Source organism: Hesperophylax consimilis, unplaced genomic scaffold, assembly GCF_061612785.1.
Source record: "Hesperophylax consimilis isolate HC1 unplaced genomic scaffold, BYU_Hcon_1.0 scaffold_37, whole genome shotgun sequence".
In the NCBI taxonomy this organism is placed as follows: Eukaryota; Metazoa; Arthropoda; class Insecta; order Trichoptera; family Limnephilidae; genus Hesperophylax; species Hesperophylax consimilis.
This window is the reverse complement of record NW_028301267.1, coordinates 864,517-884,963: the sequence shown is the minus strand read 5'-3', so window position 1 is coordinate 884,963 and position 20,447 is coordinate 864,517. Positions and strand designations below refer to the sequence as shown.

Sequence of the window (20,447 nt, the reverse complement as noted above, 5' to 3'; positions counted from 1 at the left end):
GATATTCCATCAGCGAGAATTCTTCCTTCTACTTCCTGGGTGTTGGCGCTTCAATCCTTGCTCAGCGAGCACATCACGAAATTCTACAGAACGTGCTGGACTCTTCTTCTAAGGCATTATCTGCATTTTGTGACTCTTTACCACTTATTGGACTTGGGTTTGGAGGCATGAGGAGAAAATCAAAAAAAAAATTATCGTGCCGAAAATTTTTTTCCTTTGGAAGGGGGGTAATGTAGCAGTGCGTACTTCTGGACGGGCAGTTCCTACCCGATTAAGATAAACATTGGTCAACATTCTACAATTGGCACTACTGTTTCGAGCTATGAGTGCGGAGTGGCACTTCGTCGAGTCAGTTGCTTGCTGGACTCGGTAGCCTACAGTGTGTTCGTCCGACGCTGGAACAATGAGGGTCTACTGTGCAAACTACGAAAGGTCTTTTTCACTTATATCTTTTAACAATGTACTTATAATTTAAATAGGGATTACTCATTTTAACTTCTTGCGTAGTTATTTTATAACTCGCTGGCGCCCGCTCAGACATTCTTTACAAGATTTAAGTGTTTTTAAATTCATTAATGTCACATGTTCGTTAGTCAAAATTTTATCAAGATGGCGTTATTTTCACGTACATTCTTGTCACGCTCTGAGATAAGTTGTTTGATAGAGTCTCATGTTTATTTTATTTGATTAATCATTTTAATTATTGTTTTAATAAATTAGCGTCTGTTGATATTTAAAGTATTCTATTTTTTTAATCATCCTTATCAGTTCTCATCACTACCAACCTACTTGAGTTTTGCGTGTGCGTGGATGACTAGATAATTGTATTCGGTAATTTACCAATTAATGTCACAATCGAAAGACCCATCATTAATTTTATACAATGAATCTCTTCATCACGCACCCATAGCATGTAATGTTACAGTGTGTGTAGAAACTCAGTGTCAAAAACTGTATTCAAACTGAAAACAAACACTGTCGGTACAATATATGTAATAAATATTCACATCCAAACACGTGAGGTAATTTTTAATGCAAGATGATTAGGTTATTCAGTGTAAAAACAAACAAAAACCACAAATTTCACTTCACAAAAGACGTCGCTCGCAATAAAAATGTTGTTTACCACCAACTGCCAGACGGTGACGTCACGGAATATTTTAATTGTGAATAACTCCGTTGGTAATGTACCTAAATCGATAAAAACTTTTGCAAGTTATGACAAATTGTCCCTAGATAGCAGTAACTATCGGTTTTCCGGAAGAAATTCAATAGTTAATTAATTTTAGGCGCAACCGTACGGGTACGGTCATACTCCTTACGAGGATTTTTTTTCTCACCGTACCTGTACGGTCATACCACCGGACAGGTTAAAAACAATGTCATGACACAAGTAAAAATAAATTACTACTAAATTGCTACTTATAAATTCACATATTTATAAGTAGCATGTGATAAAAAAAATTAAAAATTATAAAAATATGGGATTCGAACCCGGGTCCTGCATAACGAGTGTCGAACGCTCTGCCTCTAGACTGCAAAGAGAGGTATCTTGCGCGACGAGAACCGCGTATACGACGTGTACTCCTCAATTGACTTGTCCCGCGCAATTTTAAATTTTGAAAAACTCACTTACGGCTGTGTTTTTTTACTAAAAAAACTTGTCACGCACGTCTGCGAGGGTAATTAGTAGGATCCGGAATCGCGGTGGCTTTACCAGTGCTGTACTCAAGGGAAAAATAATTACCTACTTATGAAACACTTATTTATAGACCGCTTTCCAGTTTTAGTATGCCAGGAGTCAAGTATGTTGTCAACATTGAAAAGTTTTCTCGGAGAAGCCTATTAGAAATAACTTTCACACCTCTTATTAATAATATCTTTATTTAATGCTTACCTGTTGTGAATTCAAACAGAATGTACATTGTACATGATGCAGGATCAATTCATTTTGATGTCAACATTATTTTTATAATACAGTATAAGAATCCGTTCCATATTTTCTGGTGATAAATTATACCTATTTTCAAAAATCCACTTATATATGGAAAATGATCGTTCAACATCGACAGATGTCAGCGGAGCAAATTTATAGAGTTGTCTTGAATCGATGGTAACATTTAAATTTTCACTAATGCTCCGTAATTTATCGTAGCCAGGGTTTCTATTTAATATGGCATCGAATCTTTTTTCTGCCCACTCTTCATTGCTCCACGATAAAAGAGTCCTTATCTCATCTATAATTTCGAACGATTCGATGATAGTAAGCTTAGGATCCTCGAGTTTTTTAATAGCATTTGGAATTGTTCCGAAATATTCCATTATAAAAATTAGGTCACCCTTAATACTCGCATCTTCAAACAATAATTTAGCTTTCGCTATTGCCACAGCGTTCTTTTCATTTAAAATTGAAACGACACTTTTTATTTTTTCGAAATGTTGACCATAGTAAACAGCAGCTTTGAGCCAAGTTCCCCAACGCGTTAATATCGGCTCTGGTGGTAGTGCAATATCTGGAATCATGGTTTTAAATATGTCTACTCTTGTCGGTGCTTTCAAAAATATTTTTTTAACACAGGAAATAAGATCATCCACTTTCTTATATTTATCCCGCACAGTTGAAGCGACTAGATTTAGTGAATGAGCCAAACAGGTAAAGTGTATCATATTGGGAAACACATCTTTAAGTTCGCGTCCGGCTTTTAGCATATAAGGAGCAGAGTCTGTTGTTAAAATTAAAAGTTTTTCGAAATTATTAACTGCAGATTCCTGCCACAAAAAAATTTAACTGTTTTTTACAAAATCCTTTATGGTTTCGGCATTGGTTTTTGGTAAAACCTTGCTAGCAATCAAATATGACCGAGTTACAATGTCTCCTAGTGGTTTTACGACCAGATTAGCTATATTGCGTCCAAACTTATCGGTCGTTTCATCAACTGTCGCCCATATATATGAATGTCCTAATTTTTTTCTGATATCGTTAATTTCACTACAAAACACTTTATTTAAATACACTTTTCGGAGAGTAGATTCACTCGGAAGATCCATAGTCGAACATTTACAACACAAATATTTCGAAAAAAAAAGACGGAAATTAAAATTGTCTAGTTTTGTCCATGGAATATTAAAACATATTAAAAACATAGCTAAATCAAAATAGAAATCTATTTTACACTTATCATTTGTCTTCATTATCAAATGATTTCTGCTTGAAACGTGCTTAGTTACTGTATATTTTTTTAATTGTTTTAAAGAAATATCACACACGTCACAATAAATCACCCCACGATCAAATTTTAGCTCAGGATGGGGTTTTATCCACTTATTTATTAGATTAATTGAAGGTACTATAAACGCGGCCATGATGATGATTGATGAATACTAATTCGTAAATAACTTCTAAAAAATGAAATATTTCCTATCAGCTTGTCGTTTAAAAATATTTGTTTTAAAGTAAGACATACCGATTTACCATTACCTATTGTCTCTTTTCTTTCTCATATTTTGTTCATTGAATAGAAAAAGACGAAATTATTATTATCGATTGCCAATGTGGTATGATAAACAAAAGTATCGAATTTCATATTTCCTGGGCCGAGCTTCAGTTAACAAGTCAAGTAAAGTCATTTTTACCACAAAAAGGACAAAGAGCAGTACGTCACATAATATTGTTTTAGTGTGATTGATATAAACCTTTCCACATAAACTCAAATTTTGTATACCGTAGTTGAATCACAGTACTGGCTTACATAGTGATTGATACCAACAAGGAAACTGTATTGTCTTTTATTAATATTGTTTAAATTTAATTTTAACCTTGATTTCATATTTTCAATATATATAAAAATCAATGTATGTTTGGATGTCTGATCTTTGGCAATTTGTTGTTCACACACCTGGAAAGGTTTCTATGTACCTAAAAGTGAGTTCTGGCAACATAAAATTTGTGCATAAAATCCATTGTTTCCTATCCGATTGCAAAGAAACTTTGGTGAATTATTGTGTGGATGCAAGAGAAGGTTTCTTTATTTAATGGTGAGCTCTGGTGTTTTGAAATTTGTATAAAATTCCCTTATTTCGTATACTATTCGTCTGATTGCGATAAAACTTTGGCGAGTTGTTGTGCAAGTTGTTGTGCACACGCCTGGGAAGGTTTCTATACATAAAAGTGAGCTCTGGCGTTATTAAGTGTGTATAATTTTTTTTTCCTATACAATTCTTCCTATATCAATGAAACTTTGGCCAGTTGTGTGGATGCTAGGAAAGGTTTCTGTAAATAATGGTGAGCTCTGCGTTATGAAATTTTGATCAAAATTCTCATTTTTCTATATCATTCATCCTATTGTGATGAAACTTTGTTAAATTTTAGTGTTGCGCGCGATTAGTGTCGAAACAAGCAGGGCGAGAAGGGAAGGGAAAGGGAATAAGAATAATAACAATAACATGACATTTATATAGCGCACTTCTGTGTTATTTCACTTCAAGTGGAATGTTTCAGTTTGTTCACCACCTAGGATTCTTGCTGCAGAGTCTCCATCGTCTATTTTCGTGTCACCTGTTCCTATACTTCATTTTACTTAACTTAACTTCACTCTATTTTTGTAATATTTATATTTTCTGTAATACCTGCATCCAGTGGCGGTTCTTCCCTTAGGTCAATTGGTGTTTGACCCCCCAAAATTATAAGACAACAAAACATTTAATTATGTGCTTCAAAACAACTGGTCTTATTCTTAATTTATTTAAAATGTAACGCGAAACAGCGGCGGCGGCGAGTGACTAGCAGTGACATCTGTTGTCTCTAATAGAAGCTTTCATTCTCAAGTCCACACGATTCGCTGGGTCAATTTAAAGAATGTCCACATTGGCATCTTCTGTCCCTTTGCGCGCCATAGAATAAACGAGATGGCACTATATTTTTCGTCAAAGTAAAAATTAGGTACCGAAGAAAGTTTAGGGACGCTTGGGTCATGACCGTGGGGGAGACAACACGATGAATATTATATGTTTTACAGAGATGGTGAAATAAACAAATGTCGGTTTTTCATTTTACACGCTTGTAGTGTGTGGAACAATGGTTGTTTTTCAATTGGATAGTTTGGGAAAGGTTTAGAATAATTATTTATATTCTTATCGATTTAGAATGAAGCTGAAGAATGAAACAAAAAAAAACATAAAAGATCATTATCAAATAGAATCAAACTCTTATTTTGTTTACTTTAATGTTGCGCACAACTACATTAAAACTTAATGTCTTAAAAATAATTTGCCTTAATAGCACATGGATTGTGTATTTATTTCCAATTTACTATACATAATCTGTTAACAAATTTATATACTCGTAGTTAATTATATATGGGCATTTTTCACAATGTCAAATAAAGATTAATCACACATTTTTTCAATTGACCTACCACAACTGGATACCTAGAGCCGCCTCTGCCTGCATCAACTGTAAAGCGCCCCTCTCACAAAAGCGGCGCTATACAAATTATCCAATAAATAATAATATTCCCCGTATGAAAATTAATTTCTTTAAAAAATAATGTAAAATTGAGAATTTGTTCAGACCAAGCCTCTAGTATGTATACTACATGCAGCTGCAAAAGGACAGTATGTTTAAAACGAATTTAACCCGTTGAATAACGATAATTTAATTATTGGAGACAATATTAGTGATTCTTAAACGCAAATCTGAAACAGAAAAATCAGAAAAGGAAACGGTCACATCTGGGACTCGAACCCAGGACCCTTGTCTTTCCGGGACAATGCTCTACCAACTGCGCTAATGGGACCCTATCCTCATCGGTCACTTTTGGTCATCGGTCACCAGATGTGACCGTTTCCTTTTCTGATTTTTCTGTTTCAGATTTGCGTTTAAGAATCACTAATATTGTCTCCAATATTTAAATATTATAATTTGAGGTTTTACTCAATAAGTTATTCCGAAAAATAATAATTCATTTCTAGACTTGCAGAAAAAGTCAATAGATGTCGCACATTAAAAATAAAAACAATAAGATAGGTTTATCTATAAGACGCTGTCTAGGATTGCATTTAGTTCGGGTTGAATCTTGCGATCATACATAAAGATAGTTGCCAATAAAAATGTGCGGTGAAAAAATGAAGACAACGTTGGTAGTTCTTATTCGAAGTATGATACAGTTAAAAGTGACCGATGAGGATAGGGTCCCATTAGCGCAGTTGGTAGAGCATTGTCCCGGAAAGACAAGGGTCCTGGGTTCGAGTCCCAGATGTGACCGTTTCCTTTTCTGATTTTTCTGTTTCAGATTTGCGTTTAAGAATCACTAATATTGTCTCCAATATTTAAATATTATAATTTGAGGTTTTACTCAATAAGTTATTCCGAAAAATAATAATGATAATTTAATTGTTTTGCCTTTAATAATGAGCGGCCCTGGAATTCTTCAAAAAGCCACCGCGATTCCGGATCCTAGTAATTAGTCACGTTATCGGCCTTGAGTCACTTGACGGTCATGAGTCGGTTTTACTCCGGTCCTTGAAAATGCATAACGCGCGTAAAGAAGTTTCACTTCAATATATAAAAATGGTATGTAAAGTACATTAAATTTGAAATAAAAATTATGAACGTATATAGCATGTACCAAATAAGAATCAGCTAAGCACACCTCACCTTTTTTGAAAAATGTACTATACTTTAATATTATAAAATATTGTAAACTAGTCTGTCTCGGCACAGGATTTCCTAGTGAGACAGGCAAAGTAAAAAAAAAAATATGTAAACATTTTTATATAGATGCACATAATAAAAAAAAAAAAAAAAAAAAAATGTAATATTATTTTACTTATACAATAAAAAATTGTGAAGACGAATCGTATCAACCTAACTCGATGAACATCTCTGATGCCTGTCCTCAAAATCAATGACAAAACAAATTTACATAATATACACAATAGCCCAGTCAATGAAGGTTTTGTGTCGGAACTAATTCCCCGGAAGCTGAATTTTTCACAGATGTTAGAAGACCTTTAGACATGTACTTTTACAAAAGTCCCCGACTTTCCCCCTTGTGCTTCCTTCCCCACCCCCCCTTGAATATATTTTTTAAAGCCTTTCGGAATACGCTAATATCTCCTTTATGGTTTTATAAAATCAGATTATTTATTTTTTGTTTAGTTTCTCATTAGTTATTCTAAAAAATTGTATTCTTTCATTTTTGAAAGAAAAACTATACAATCTCTACAATTTATTAGTAAAGGAAAAATATCAGTTTTTAAAATAGTATTTCAGAATATATTTGCACATAACTTTTTTCTGAGCCTGTTAAAGAAAAAAAATAAATCAACAAAACTTGTAGACAATATTTCTAGCTATAAAATGTTGTATATGATGATGGGGTTCAATTTATAATAAGGCACGTAGGCTGTTAAAAGGAGCACGGCGCGCGGCGGCTCGAAAGCGAAGCGGTTCGCGGCAAAACGAGAAATTACAAAAACCTTAGGAAAGTAATGATTAATTCATGTGTTTGCTTTTTTATAACAAATTCATCTAACGTTGAAGAGTTTTATTGTTATTTACCAGTTTTAGTTCCGAGGGGAGGGGGGGAATATAAATATTTTCCCCTGCCCAATGAAGCGCTTTCATTATCCACCAACCGCCGTGCCCCGGTCTGGCTAAACAGTCATTTTATGTTGTATGATTGTTTGTAACTTATTATTTAAATAACCCAAAAATACCTACAACAGCGTAGGACTACCCTTTCACAACATTAAAATATTGCAGACCTTATGTTATGGCGAAGTTTTAAAAAATCTTTTGTGGAAATTCTCACTTGTTTTATTATGTGCACCTATCAACAATAAAATACCGAAACAACAAATCACTTAAAATAGTGCATAGATCTAAAATGGTTTACTTTCAAATAAGCTTCTTAAAATATACCTCAAAAAATATTATAATGACAAAACGGTTTTTAAATTATATTATATACATACTTATCAATATTATCTATGACAAAATTATTTATTTATTTATTTATTTATTTAGACGCCGTAAAAGGCTTTTACAATATACATGATTTATGTTTACAGTGGTTCACAGGAGCGAAACAGTATTATGTTAAACAGAATAATTACTAAGAAATTATGTTGAAAATTAAACAAGAATAACATCTGGTATACATAGGTACAATAGCATTTTTATTTTCAATCCATACAGTAGTTTAGTATTGAGGTTATTGTTACCTTCAATATTGGATTTGGTTGAATTTGCTGAGAACTAAGAGTTAGCTCTATTGAAACAGGGCTGTCAGTAAGACATCTCATAACAATTTTGGTAAAAATTTTATGTATATAAAATTATTAGATAACACTCTTCTGTCTGATATCTGATGTAAGTGCATAGTTTAGGTTCTGTGATAACTTATGAATAGAATGGTATTATGCCTAATAACTTTGATAATTACGACAGAGGTATGTTATTATAGCCTTCTTATAACTATATTCCGTGCAGTTGAACACATCTACTACTTCTGAGAAAGCATTGCCAACTGCATGCAATCTAGGTATAAGCGAGTATCTAAATGACTCAGTCCTGATATTGTTATTGAAATTAAAAAGAATTTTGGATCGAGTGGTTCTAGTGGGTATATGGAAGGTAATTAGGCTTAATATATCAGGGCTGTCTATAATACCATTGACAATTTTAAAAATAAAAGTCAAATCGGAAATAAGTCTTCTATCTGAGAGTTTAAGTAAGTTTAATTCTTTCATCAAGTGATTGTAATTTATTGATTCTATAGGTAGACCGAGTTTATAGTTAATGTATCTTAGGAATTTATGCTGAATTTTTTCAATAGAGTCGGAGTGGATTTTAAAGTAAGGACACCAAATAGGAGAATTATATTCGATTTGACTTCGAACAAGTGAGGAATATAAGATTTTTAGTGTTGAAATATTTTTAAAGTCTTTGCCATTTCGGAGAATGAAGCCGAGCATTTTTAGTCCTTTGTTGGTGACTGTTTCTACATGTGAAAGAAAGTTAAATTTTGAATCGAAAATAATGCCGAGATCGTTAATTTCACTTACAGAGGCGAGAGAAACATTATTAATTTTGTATTGATAGTTAAGGGGTTGTGTTGTTCTAAAAAATCTTATAATGTGGCATTTACTAATATTGAGATAAAGTTTGTTAGTTTTGCACCAATCTTGAAGTTTATTTAAATTTAATTGAATTTGAATACAGTCATTTATTGTTTTTATAATTTTAAATAGTTTAAGGTCATCGGCAAAAAGTAGCACTTCAACATTTTTATCAAATACAGTAACAATATCGTTTATGAAAAGGAGAAACAGTATTGGGCCTAAATGTGACCCTTGGGGTACACCGCTAGTAGCTATGAATTTGTGTGAAAGGTTAGAATTATTTTTTACTTGTAGATTTCTATTTGTTAAGTAGCTTTTTATCCATTCCAATAGTTTACCCTCAATTCCGATTTGACTAAGTTTATTAAGAAGAATTTTATGGTTAACTTTGTCAAACGCTTTTACAAAGTCTGTATATATTGAGTCGACTTGGGTTTTGTTTTCGAGTGAACATGCTATAAAATTTTCATATAAGGAGAGATTTGTTAGTGTGGATCTGCCTGGCATAAATCCATGTTGATTAGTTACAATGATGTTGTTAATATGTATGGAGATTTTATCGAGGATAAGTTTTTCAAACAGTTTGGGGATAGTTGAGAGCATGCAGATGGGTCGGTAATTAGTGACATCATGAATATCGCCTTTTTTAAATACAGGTGTTAGATAGCAATTTTTCCATAGGTCGGGGAAGCATCCAGAATTTAATGATTGGTTAAATATATGACATAGTGGATTGGCTATTATTGATGCACAGTTAATTAGAAAGGCAGGACTAATTTTGTCAGGACCCGCTTTTTTCTTTAAGTCGAGTGTTTTTATTTTGCGTATAACATCAGGAACATTTATATGTAAAGCGGGAATGTGGACCGATTCCTTTGGATGAAAGGGTGGAAGTTGAACATTTGGGATATCATTATCGTAAACATTTTTGAAGAAGTCGGCAAACAAATTAACGATGTCATTAGTATCACTACTACTTTTCCCTTCGAAATACATGTATGTTGGTAGGCTAGGTTTGTTTTTTCTTAGTGAGTTTACATGTGTAAAAAAGTTTTTGGTATTTGAAGGAATAGACTTTTCTGTGTTGAGTATGTATGTTTGATATAATTTTTTGGAGAGCTTTTTACAGTCAGTTCTATATTTATGAAATATTTTGTAGTCTGAGATAGAGTTGCTCTGTTTGAAATTTTTGTGCCAGATTTTTTTGTTAATTATTAAGGGCGACTTGCACCAACTATCGCAAATTTTATCTTAAATTGTATTTAACTAAACGTATTTAAGACCCTAAATACATTTAACTTAAATGCGTTTAGTTGTGTCTTGCACCACGCAGTTCGGTGGCAATTTTAGTTAAACGTGTTTAACGCGTCGGTAAAACAGTTACCGCGTGGTTTCCGCCATTAACGCGTCGATAAAACAGCTACGATGTTTTATTTTACTTGAAGTGTCAAAATATTTTGTGATTGTGTGTGGTTGCGTAGTGTGTGCGTTTATTTAAATTCATAAAATGAGTGCCCAAAAAATAAAGTCCCGTGCTAGAGCTCCTAATTTTTCGAAGGAAGAACAATTTTTGTTTTTAAAAGTGATGGAGTCACACAATCATATTGTTGAAAGCAAGAAAACGGATGCAGTAAAAACAGTTGTGAAGCAGGAAATTTGGGCGAAAATTACAGATACATTTAACGCTAACAATAATATTCATAGATCTACAGAAAACCTTATAAGCTGCTACCGAAACATGAAAAGTAAAATAAAAAAACAACATTCAGATGCGAAAATGGTCTTAGCAGGTTAGTACTATCAAGACGGCCATGGTCCCTTTGAATTTTTGAAATACATTGCTAAATTGCAATGGTTACATCGTGTGCCATACAAAGCGGATCTGGGTTTGATTCCCGACAGAGTTAAAGGCTGATAAATGGTTCAATATTCGTTTCTGTCTGTGATAGCATACATAATAATATAATCGTGTCGATTTTACGTTTTAGATTCAAGCCAAAAACAAAATTTTATCGATGCCATGGGAGAAAATGGAAGAGACTGGGATGCGGTGTCAGAATACACTGACCAGCCAGCGGAACTATGTAAAAAACAATTTGAAGAGTTAGTAAAAGAAGTTAAGAAGAAAGATGTTGCACATAAAAAAGTAATTATGGGTACAGGTTAGTACAATCCATGTTAGTTTATATCGTAGTTTAGGTAGTTTATTTGAAACTAAATATATGGTAATTAATATATATGCATTATTTCAGGTGGTGGTCCCCCTCCTTCTGACGAAAATGATCCATTAGATCAATTAAAAAAATTAATTGAACCCCAAGTGGATTGTTTGTACACCGTTTATGATGGCGATGCTGCCTTAATGCAGCAATATCAAGAAAGCATTCCCGACAAAGACAGGATTATGCCAATTGAAAATAACTTTGGTAATTATATTATAATTTGTGATGAATGTTTAAATATATATTATTATCATTTGTATTGGTAGCAGTGGAAGAAGAAATTGAGGTCATCAGAAAGAGAAAAAAGTACAGAAGTCACTTCTTGCAAGTGACGCACTAACGCACTCATATTTTTAATATCTGATGGTGTTCAATCTTATATTTACAGTATTCAATATTTGCAGGCATATTGGACATACACCAAGACACGCCAAAAAGATGTGGTGAATTGAGGCCACTTCTTAATAGGACCGAAATATTGAAGAAGAAAAAATCATCTGCCCTCATTTGCAATGGTAATTATAAAAGCGGGTCCCTGACAATCTGTTAATAAATAAAAAAATTTATTCCGGACAAATAAAAATATCCATTTTTGGTAGTACACTAATGTATAGTTTTTTGTTAAAAGTGAGTAAAAAGAAATGGACGGGTTGTTTCGTAGAATTTCCTACTCCCTCGGCCTCTGCAGAATAGTGATACCGCTTTCTTGTGTGAGATAGCACTAAAATCTTAATTATATACTCTTTTATTTCCAGATAAGACTGAAGGAAGTCCGAAGAAGATGAAGAAAAATGTCAAAGAAAGTTTCACAGACCTTTCTGAGGCGAAGCTGGAGTTGGTTCAGCTACAAAAAGAATCGCTTGAAATAGAAATTGAGCACAAAAAAAAAATGAATCTTCTAGAATTAGAAGAAAAAGTTAAAGCCAATAGACATAATGATGAAGTGAGACAAAAAGAGCTTCTGTTGTTGGAATTAAAAATAAAACAATTATCCGAGTAATTTTGTTTTTTTATTTCTTTTGTTGGAATTAAAAATGAAACAATTATCCGAGTAATTTTGTTTTTTTTATTTCTTTTACATTTTATATTGTTTTTAAGTATTATAAGCATGCTGTAGGTATGATGAGAAGTTTACAACCTTGCAAAGTACTCCTCGATAAGGAGTGTTCGCTCCAAGTTACGAGCACCTCGCTGATGTTGTTGTGCTGATGTTGAAGGTTCAGCAATCCTATCTTCTTCAAGCACTGGGTATTCAGGATCCTCTTCTGGGGCATTATCTTTTTGTTGAATGGCTATGTTATGAAGTACAGCTGTAGCCACAATAATGCCTGGTACTCTACATAGTTTTAGGCTTATCCCCCTAGATAATATTGGAAATCTCCTTTTCCATATTCCAAAAGCTCTTTCAACAACATTTCTTGTCTTTATTTGTGACTCTTGGTACAATGCTTGTCCTCTCGTTTGTATAGTACCTTCTGTAAGGGGTGTCATCATATAATTGGTTTGAGCATAACCACTGTCACCTAACAATACTTTATTGTCAAATTTTCTCTGAAGAAAATTTCTTTTCAGGGCAGAATTGTCCCATATGTTAGAATCATGGGCTGACCCATGCCACCGCGCCACAACATCAAGGAATTGTAGATCAGCTGCAGCTACACACTGCGTATTAATAGAGAAGTACCCTTTTCTATTCCTATAAATCTCTGCCATAGCTCCGCCAGGAGACAATAAGCGCACGTGTGTGCCATCAATGGCGCCACACACTCGAGGAAATTTCGCTACCCTGTAAAATTCTGATGCAATTCTCTGCTGCTCCTGAGAATTATTAGGCATTTTGATATATTTTTTATACAAAGAAGCGATGGCATGGGTAACACGGTGCACTATACGACAAGCTGTGGACTCGTCAACTCCAATCACATCGCCACAAGTAATTATTTGACTCCCTGTTGCATAAAATCTTAATGTGCATAATACCTGATTCATAGGAGTCACAGCATTGTTTTTATTGGTGTTGAATTTTAAATGAGGTTCAATCTCTCGCACTAATAATGATGTCGTTTCTTTACTGAGACGAAATCTTCTTTGAAACTTCTTGGCACTGAGTGTTTCAAACAAATTTGTTCTTGTGTTCACTTCTCTGACTATAAACGGTCTACTTATAAAATCTACAATTTCTTCATCATCGTCAGAATACAAATCCCAAATGTTCATTGTGAATACAAATTAAAATTATATAGATTTTAACCACAATCAGAAATCTAAGGGATAACCTAAACAATTTTTGACAGTACTGCTTTATGAGTAGGGCTAAACGCGTTTAACTCGGTTAAACAGCCCATTTTGGGTATTTAACTTTGACAGTTCTTTAAACGCATTTAACGACTTAAATTTTGTGGTGCAAGACGCCAAGTCGACTTAAATCAAATAATGTGTTTAAAATTATATTTAAATCAAATTTAACTTATGGTGCAAGCCGCCCTAAGTGTTTTAAGTCATTATTAAACCATTTGGGGAACTTAGATGGTTTGAATTGAATTAAGGGAACATATTTTTCAATAGCCGTGTTGATGATGGAGTAAAAAGATTCAAGATTTTGGTTAACATTTGTGTTTTTGTCTAAAAAGGACCAGTCTGTACTTTCTAAGTATTTTGTTATGAGTGGATAATCTGCCCTTGCAAAATTGTATGAATATTTAGGAACACTATTAGAGTAAATGTTTAGGAAGTTGTTAGTAATGGTGATGTTTAAGGGAGGATGGTGGGAATCTTCGGGAAGAAGGGGGTCTATGGATTTACATAATTTTACTGAAGGATCGCTACTAAATGCAAGATCTAGTAAATGGTGATTAGAGTTGTATACGTTATTAATTTGTTTAAGACCTAGGAAATTTGACATATTTATAATTTCACGAGCATTAGCAGATGTATTAAAATGAGTTGTTGAGTTATCGCTATGGGTAATCCAGTCTGTATTGGGAGTATTGTAGTCGCCGATTAGCAGCATTCTAGCTTCCGGATATTTGAGCTTGAGGGCCTCTACATCTTCAATGTGGTTTACGTAAATTTGTGTAATTGATCCGGGAGGAATATAAACACATCCAAGAATGATTTTTCCTAGGTTCGTCTTGAGTAGTAGGAAAATTTGTTCTATATTTTTGTGTTTGCATTTTAGCCTGGATGAAGTTATAGATTTGGTGACTGATATTAATACACCTCCTCCTCTTGATTTGGTGCTGGTGGCGGTACTTCTATCTAAGCGGTAGGTGTTGTGTGAAATGAAGCCTAGTTCTTCTGTGTTAAAGGACGGATCCAACCAAGTTTCAGTCAGGAAATATATATGAAAGGGATGGATTGGAATCGATGATCTTAGCTCATTAAGTTTTGTGCGGCAGCCTCTGATATTCTGATAGTAAGCCATGATAGGTTTTAGTTTTTTGAGTTACTGTTTACAATAACAGGTTTATTATTTTTGTATTTTATTGTGAGTCCAATCTCACCATCTTTGGTTCTTTGTTCTAGTGTTAAACGTAGCTTGGTGAGATAGTTTCTTTGAGCTGGGGTTTGGTCTGAATAAATTTTAATACCGGGGTATTCGGTTATGTTGTTCTTTTTCTTTAGTATGTCTATGGCTTGGATGGAACTGCCAAGGATGACTTTAAGAGGTCGAGGTTTGTCAGGTTTTGTGATTCCCAGACGAAGACGAAGTTGTTATGTTGGCTCGGGTGATGGATGAGTTAAGAGTTGTTAGTGTGGTTAAGATTCTCGTTGTATCATCAGTATTTTTTTCTATATGGGAACTGGCTGAGCTTTCAGGGAAGTTAAAAATAATTATGTTTTTTGACCGTTTTTTCCTCTCTTCGAGCTCATCGGCAGCTTCACACATTGATACAGTTGATGAGTTTGTGGATTCTTGTGATGAGTTTGAATCTATCAATTTTGAAGAGACCATGTGCTCGTACGACTTGACCTGTCCCTCGAGAATTCCAACTTTTACACCTACATCCAACATAGTGCCAGAGAGGTTGGACAGTTTATTGAGTAGTTTGGTCATCTGATCTTTAGTTAGTTTTAAAGCGGGATCCGTTATGTTACTGTATAGAGCACTAATTTCTTCTTTCGCTTTATTGATATAAGAAAGAGCATCTGTGGCACTCATCTTGCAAGTTGGAATTTATAAAATTATTTTAATTTTATTTTATATAATATAGCGGTGACAACCCTGCACTTGAGTTGTCTGTGACAAGTTAGATGGGCAATTCACTTGCACACTTCGATACTCTGAATGTGTATGTCAGTAGTACTTCCTTCTGTATGGCGTTTGTTTGTGTGTGTCTAATGCGCTCTGGTGACAGTTGAGATTTGAGATATTAAGTTATAAATAAAGAGTTACCAGTTAGGCAGCTGCAACTATTATTTCACTGTTTAAGTTTAGATTTTAGTTGAGTTTTTGTAATAAAAATCACTACATAGAGTCCTTAGATTAATGTTTACTGTTAAATTTTGTGGAGCAAAAAAAGTATGTGTTCACTGTGACACTTGGTATTGTTGTAAATTAGGCAAATATTTAAATAATTTTATAGTCAAGAGAGTCTTCCATTTATTCGTCATACTGGGGTGTGTTCAGACATGATAATCCGTTGCGGTTGTAGCACATGGCAGAGCAGGTAAATCCAGATTTTCTGCAGCCACAGTAATTTCCACATCCAGACTTGCAGGAATAGGACACCAGAGAAAGAAGGTCATTAGGAGCAAATGGTTTCAAAAATTTCTTCTTTCCACCATTTTCATTTACATTTTCATACCTCCATCCACAGATTATAGGGTTTAGTTTGTTTCGTAACCAAAACTGTACTTGCAAATAAACTTTCGACAAATGTTGATGACACGATTCTGAAGTCGGTGGTAGTTTTGCCAAGTCAAATTTAGATTTAAAAGCTGATTTTGTCGTTAGTCTGGTAAACTTATAGTATCGAGCTTCGTTTCAATTAGAGTAGCTACCAAGACCATACATGGCGAGAGCGAATTTTTCTCCATTTTGCAACAAGTTCTCTTCAGTTGCATCTTTTTCCAGAAATGCCTCAGCTGCGTGTTTTGCTTCGCGATTGTTTTTCATCATGTCAACAACTTTTATCTTTCCTAACCCATATAAAGATGGGGTCGTATCACAGCCCCTAATGGCATGGGTAAATAGCATGTGTTTTTGAATATCTTTATGTAACATTATAGGTTTCTCTATGATGTAGAAAGTTCTTGAAGGGGCCTTTCCACCAACATCTTTACAGAAAAAAATAGATTTTCCTCCAGGAGCAAGACTTACAAGTAATACCAAAAGATCACTATCCGTGCCAACAAAAATCACTTTTGAGAAGATGTTGAGTTGTTCGATGCCGGTTAGTACAATGTCAATATCGGCATCACCTGCGGCCGTGACTGTTTTCAAACCAGATTCACTAAATTCATGACACAGTGCTTCAATCATTATTTTTGTTGTTTTTCTTATTAGATAAGAAAGCTTCCTTCTTAGTCAAACAACGTGTAGTGCAGTTTAATTCAATATCGCACGATGAGTTGTTAGCCGACCTTCGTCTTTGCTCTTCATATTTTACAGTTGGTTCTTCAGGGTATCTATCGAAAACGACAATAGAATGTTTGCCAAATTTAGTATGGACGAAACGTGAGTATGATTTAATGATGTCTCCGTAAGTAGTTTAAGTTTGCCAAACAACAGAGTGTAGGAGGTATCCCCCATCGATGACTATTGCAGCATTTTCCAAATCAACTTCGTCATGAATACTTTCGATAAATACATGATTTTGTTCCTTTACGAAGGGAGACTTCATCAAAAATAGAAGGGGTCTTGAAGCCAATTCATTTCCTAAGTAGGTCTAAAGCTTGCTAGGACTATCACTAATGCACAGTATTCTGTTAATTAGCTGCTGGGGGTTTACTGCAACTTGTCTTGTCCTAACAGTTGCGGATTTGAATCTTGCTGGGTAGTCACCATGTCTTTCCTTTTCAGTCGTATATCTCCAAAATGACATCCTTTCATTTATTGCATAGCTGCCAGGTCCACCTCATAAGCGTTACCACAATTGACACTACTATCCGAAATAAACCCTGAAGATAAAGACACCAGCTCCCCCGAGAGCTTGGTGAACGGGATGTGCTGTCTTAACCATGATGTATATTTTCCTATATCTAGCTCATCCCTTTTCTTCCGTGATTTGCGCAGCTCAACATGCTGTTCAGTAAAAATAAATTTTATTCCGATGAATTCTTCAATGCTCTGTTGCACTTTCACGCAGTAAGTGGTTCCAAGTTTTCACTTTGACAAAGCGCTGTCAGTGATTCCGCGCCCATGTGTCAAACCTCCTACTGACTTCATTGGTCGCATGAGACCAGGGAAATTTAACTAAGCTTTGGCCTTGAAACTCATTTGAAACCGCCACGCCCACCTCAAAATTCTTATAGAAAACGAATAATATGGCTAAAAGCTCAGATCTCATTGGTGAGAACAGAAGGATTGGTTTGATCTCTCGCTCTCTACCATAATGACTCGTGTAACAGAAAGAGATGACGGAATTTTGCAGTTTGACAGTTTCAAATCATTCAAACAAAATGAGAGTGGTTTATTTATACACGCGGGTTGTCATTTGCTGCCGAAACACTATCATTTCCGTCGAAAATATTGCGTGTTAAAGTTGTTCGTGATAAAAATACAATATAAGCCAGTATAGTGTTAGCGAGTTACAAACATATATTCAACCTACCTACGTAAGTTCAAGTTTAAAGTGAATTAACAGTTTTTTAGGTTATTCGTTCGGTTTTTTGAACAATGCTTCATACTTGACATATGTCTTCCTCCACAACGTATAAATGTTATTTATTATATCGATAAACTTATTCATGTTATTGATTAGTGTTATCCTGTATTATCTTATTGTTTTGGTGAAATTAAAGATTTTTAAACATATGTAACCATGAGTTCATGAGGCTGAAAAATGTAGGAATTTTTCGTCGTACTGTCGGAAAATCATGTTTTGGAAATTTTCTTCAGTGTTTTTGCAAATTTCTTGTCATTTTGGGTTTCTTCTTCTCAGATTAACAAGTTTTATCTTAAGGAAATGCACTGTAAAAGTTTATTTTCTTAGTCAGATGAACCTTGCCCTTGGAAAACATTTCGACATTTTTCTGCTTCAAGGAAATTTTTATTTTTATAATAGTTTTTTTGGGCTAATGAATGAATAGAGTAGGCTGAGAGCAATTATGTTGTCTATGGTCGCATCTTTTTTTAAATGGCCTTGAGTTTCCTCTACCTTGTCTACTGCTCTGCTCCGCACGGTAGGTACTGCTTGTATGCTGATTGTATATCTGTGGTTAAGTACTGTATAATTCCGTTACATACAAAAAGCCCGAAGATATCGATCTAGAGAGTGGTAGAGGTGAGTCCTGTGATTACTTTCCGATATTGGGTACAATGAGTACACGTACAAAAAAATACCTGGTAAAAATACCCGGTACAAAATACTTCCAAATATTTTATACCTACTTTGAGTATCTGGGTACTGGGAACGGAGAGTGACGGGGACCTGAGGCGTGCTGAGGTACAAAATATTCTTAAATATTTTATACCTACCATGGGTATCTGGGGACGGTGAGTCACGGGGACCTTAGGCGCGCTGGGCACTGAGAAGGGAAGTTGAGGGGAAGGGAGGGGAGGAACAAGAAGGAATAATATTACTTACAGGTGTTCAAAATAAACAATGTTTGAAAGTTTTTTTATATGATTTTTTGTACATTCGTAGCGTAATGTTGTAAGGCGTATTACACTGCCTAGAAATTATTTATTAAGCATGAAACACTAACATCATTTTAACAAAACATATATTATATGGTCATGAAAAATTAACACTTTTACCTACATTGCTGTCTGTAATATCATCTCTATAGGTAACTTACTGTTAACTCAAAACCTGTTTAAAACGCCTCGACATCGGCAGCAGAATTTGGATTTTCTGGTTCATTCCAATCAACGCTAATACTCATTCCTATTCTTCCTGAAAGCATTAAAGCAGTTAATTAATATATTTATTGGTTTTGCCAATGTTTTCGTTTCAATTGATCGATTCATAACACTTTTTCAACACAGGCATTTGGCCGGTGACATTGTTAATGAATTACATGTAAAATAACAAGTTTTCTCTTCTACTAACCATTCTGCGTCGCCCTGAATACATCTTCGTAAAGATGGTAGACCCTGGTGTGAGATTTGATGAGAGTATGCGCGCACAAGTAGTCAGCAATACCTAGGAAATTACCAGAACACATCATAACCTCACAAAGATCTGTATTTTATTTTCAAGACATAAGATTCTTGTTATTGAATGTTTATGTTAATTTTTTACCTGATAAATTCAATGCAGAAGCCCTTCCGTCACCTCTACCGCCGTATTATTCCTGGAATACTACGGAAAGTTCATTAAAAATCAACTATTTCGTGACTTTATCTTCGAATGCGCTGAAAGCAAATTTTAATCTGCGAAGTATTTTTCAATACTATTCAATAGTGGAGTTCGGCAACCCTCCACTATCTTGTAGAGGATGTGGAAGATCCCAGTGGTACAAAGCCATCTCGCTAATATCGGATAAACAATTTATTAAAATCTGCCAATAAAATCTCCGCAACGGCGCAGTAACTACACAAAGTTCAAGATGTGAAAATGTCAAACACCATGCCATAGACACTCAGCTGTCAACAGTTTTTCCATAGACATTCACCATCAGACAATGGAGATTACCGTGGCTAAATACTCATAACTGTCCTTTTTCCTCGTACACCTTTCTAATAGGAAAGAGCGAAAAGGCATCTGTATTTTACAGTGCCGAAAGCAAAAATATTTCTTTGTCCCTTTTCCTCTTATAACTTTCTAACCGACGAGAGTGAGAAGTCAGTAATATTTTAAAGGACGAAGTATTTCAAGACCTGTGGTACAAATATCAAACCAAATATTTTGGAACCAGGTATTTTGGAGATTTGTCACAAGTACAAAGTACGGCATGAATATACCCGGTACTTTTACTGGGTACGATAAA

General features: G+C 34.6%; 1 protein-coding gene and 1 long non-coding RNA gene across 2 annotated transcripts; one reads left to right on the top strand and one right to left on the bottom strand.

The window, feature by feature from the left end:
* The first annotated feature begins 10,751 nt into the window (after nucleotides 1-10,751).
* On the top strand, nucleotides 10,752-12,348 carry LOC149409060 (uncharacterized). The gene is made up of 5 exons (XM_089650186.1): nucleotides 10,752-10,916; nucleotides 11,115-11,288; nucleotides 11,379-11,552; nucleotides 11,753-11,863; nucleotides 12,104-12,348. Exons 1-5 carry the CDS (start codon nucleotides 10,865-10,867, stop codon nucleotides 12,346-12,348), a joined length of 756 nt encoding a protein of 251 aa, XP_089506312.1. The 5' UTR covers nucleotides 10,752-10,864.
* A 6,388-nt stretch (nucleotides 12,349-18,736) lies between these two features.
* Nucleotides 18,737-20,447, bottom strand: LOC149409059 (uncharacterized). The gene is made up of 3 exons (XR_016305284.1): nucleotides 19,760-20,447; nucleotides 19,568-19,660; nucleotides 18,737-19,411 (listed from the first exon to the last, which is right to left on the bottom strand). It is a non-coding gene; the product is annotated as an uncharacterized LOC149409059 (long non-coding RNA).

Bases quoted from the DNA above. Each gene is read 5' to 3' on its own strand.
- LOC149409060 (XM_089650186.1), top strand. From the start codon at position 10,865: ATGAAAAGTAAAATAAAAAAACAACATTCAGATGCGAAAATGGTCTTA. The intron at 11,553-11,752 runs GTAATTATATTA...CAATATTTGCAG, and splicing joins GCCAATTGAAAATAACTTTG to GCATATTGGACATACACCAA. The intron at 11,864-12,103 runs GTAATTATAAAA...TTTTATTTCCAG, and splicing joins ATCTGCCCTCATTTGCAATG to ATAAGACTGAAGGAAGTCCG.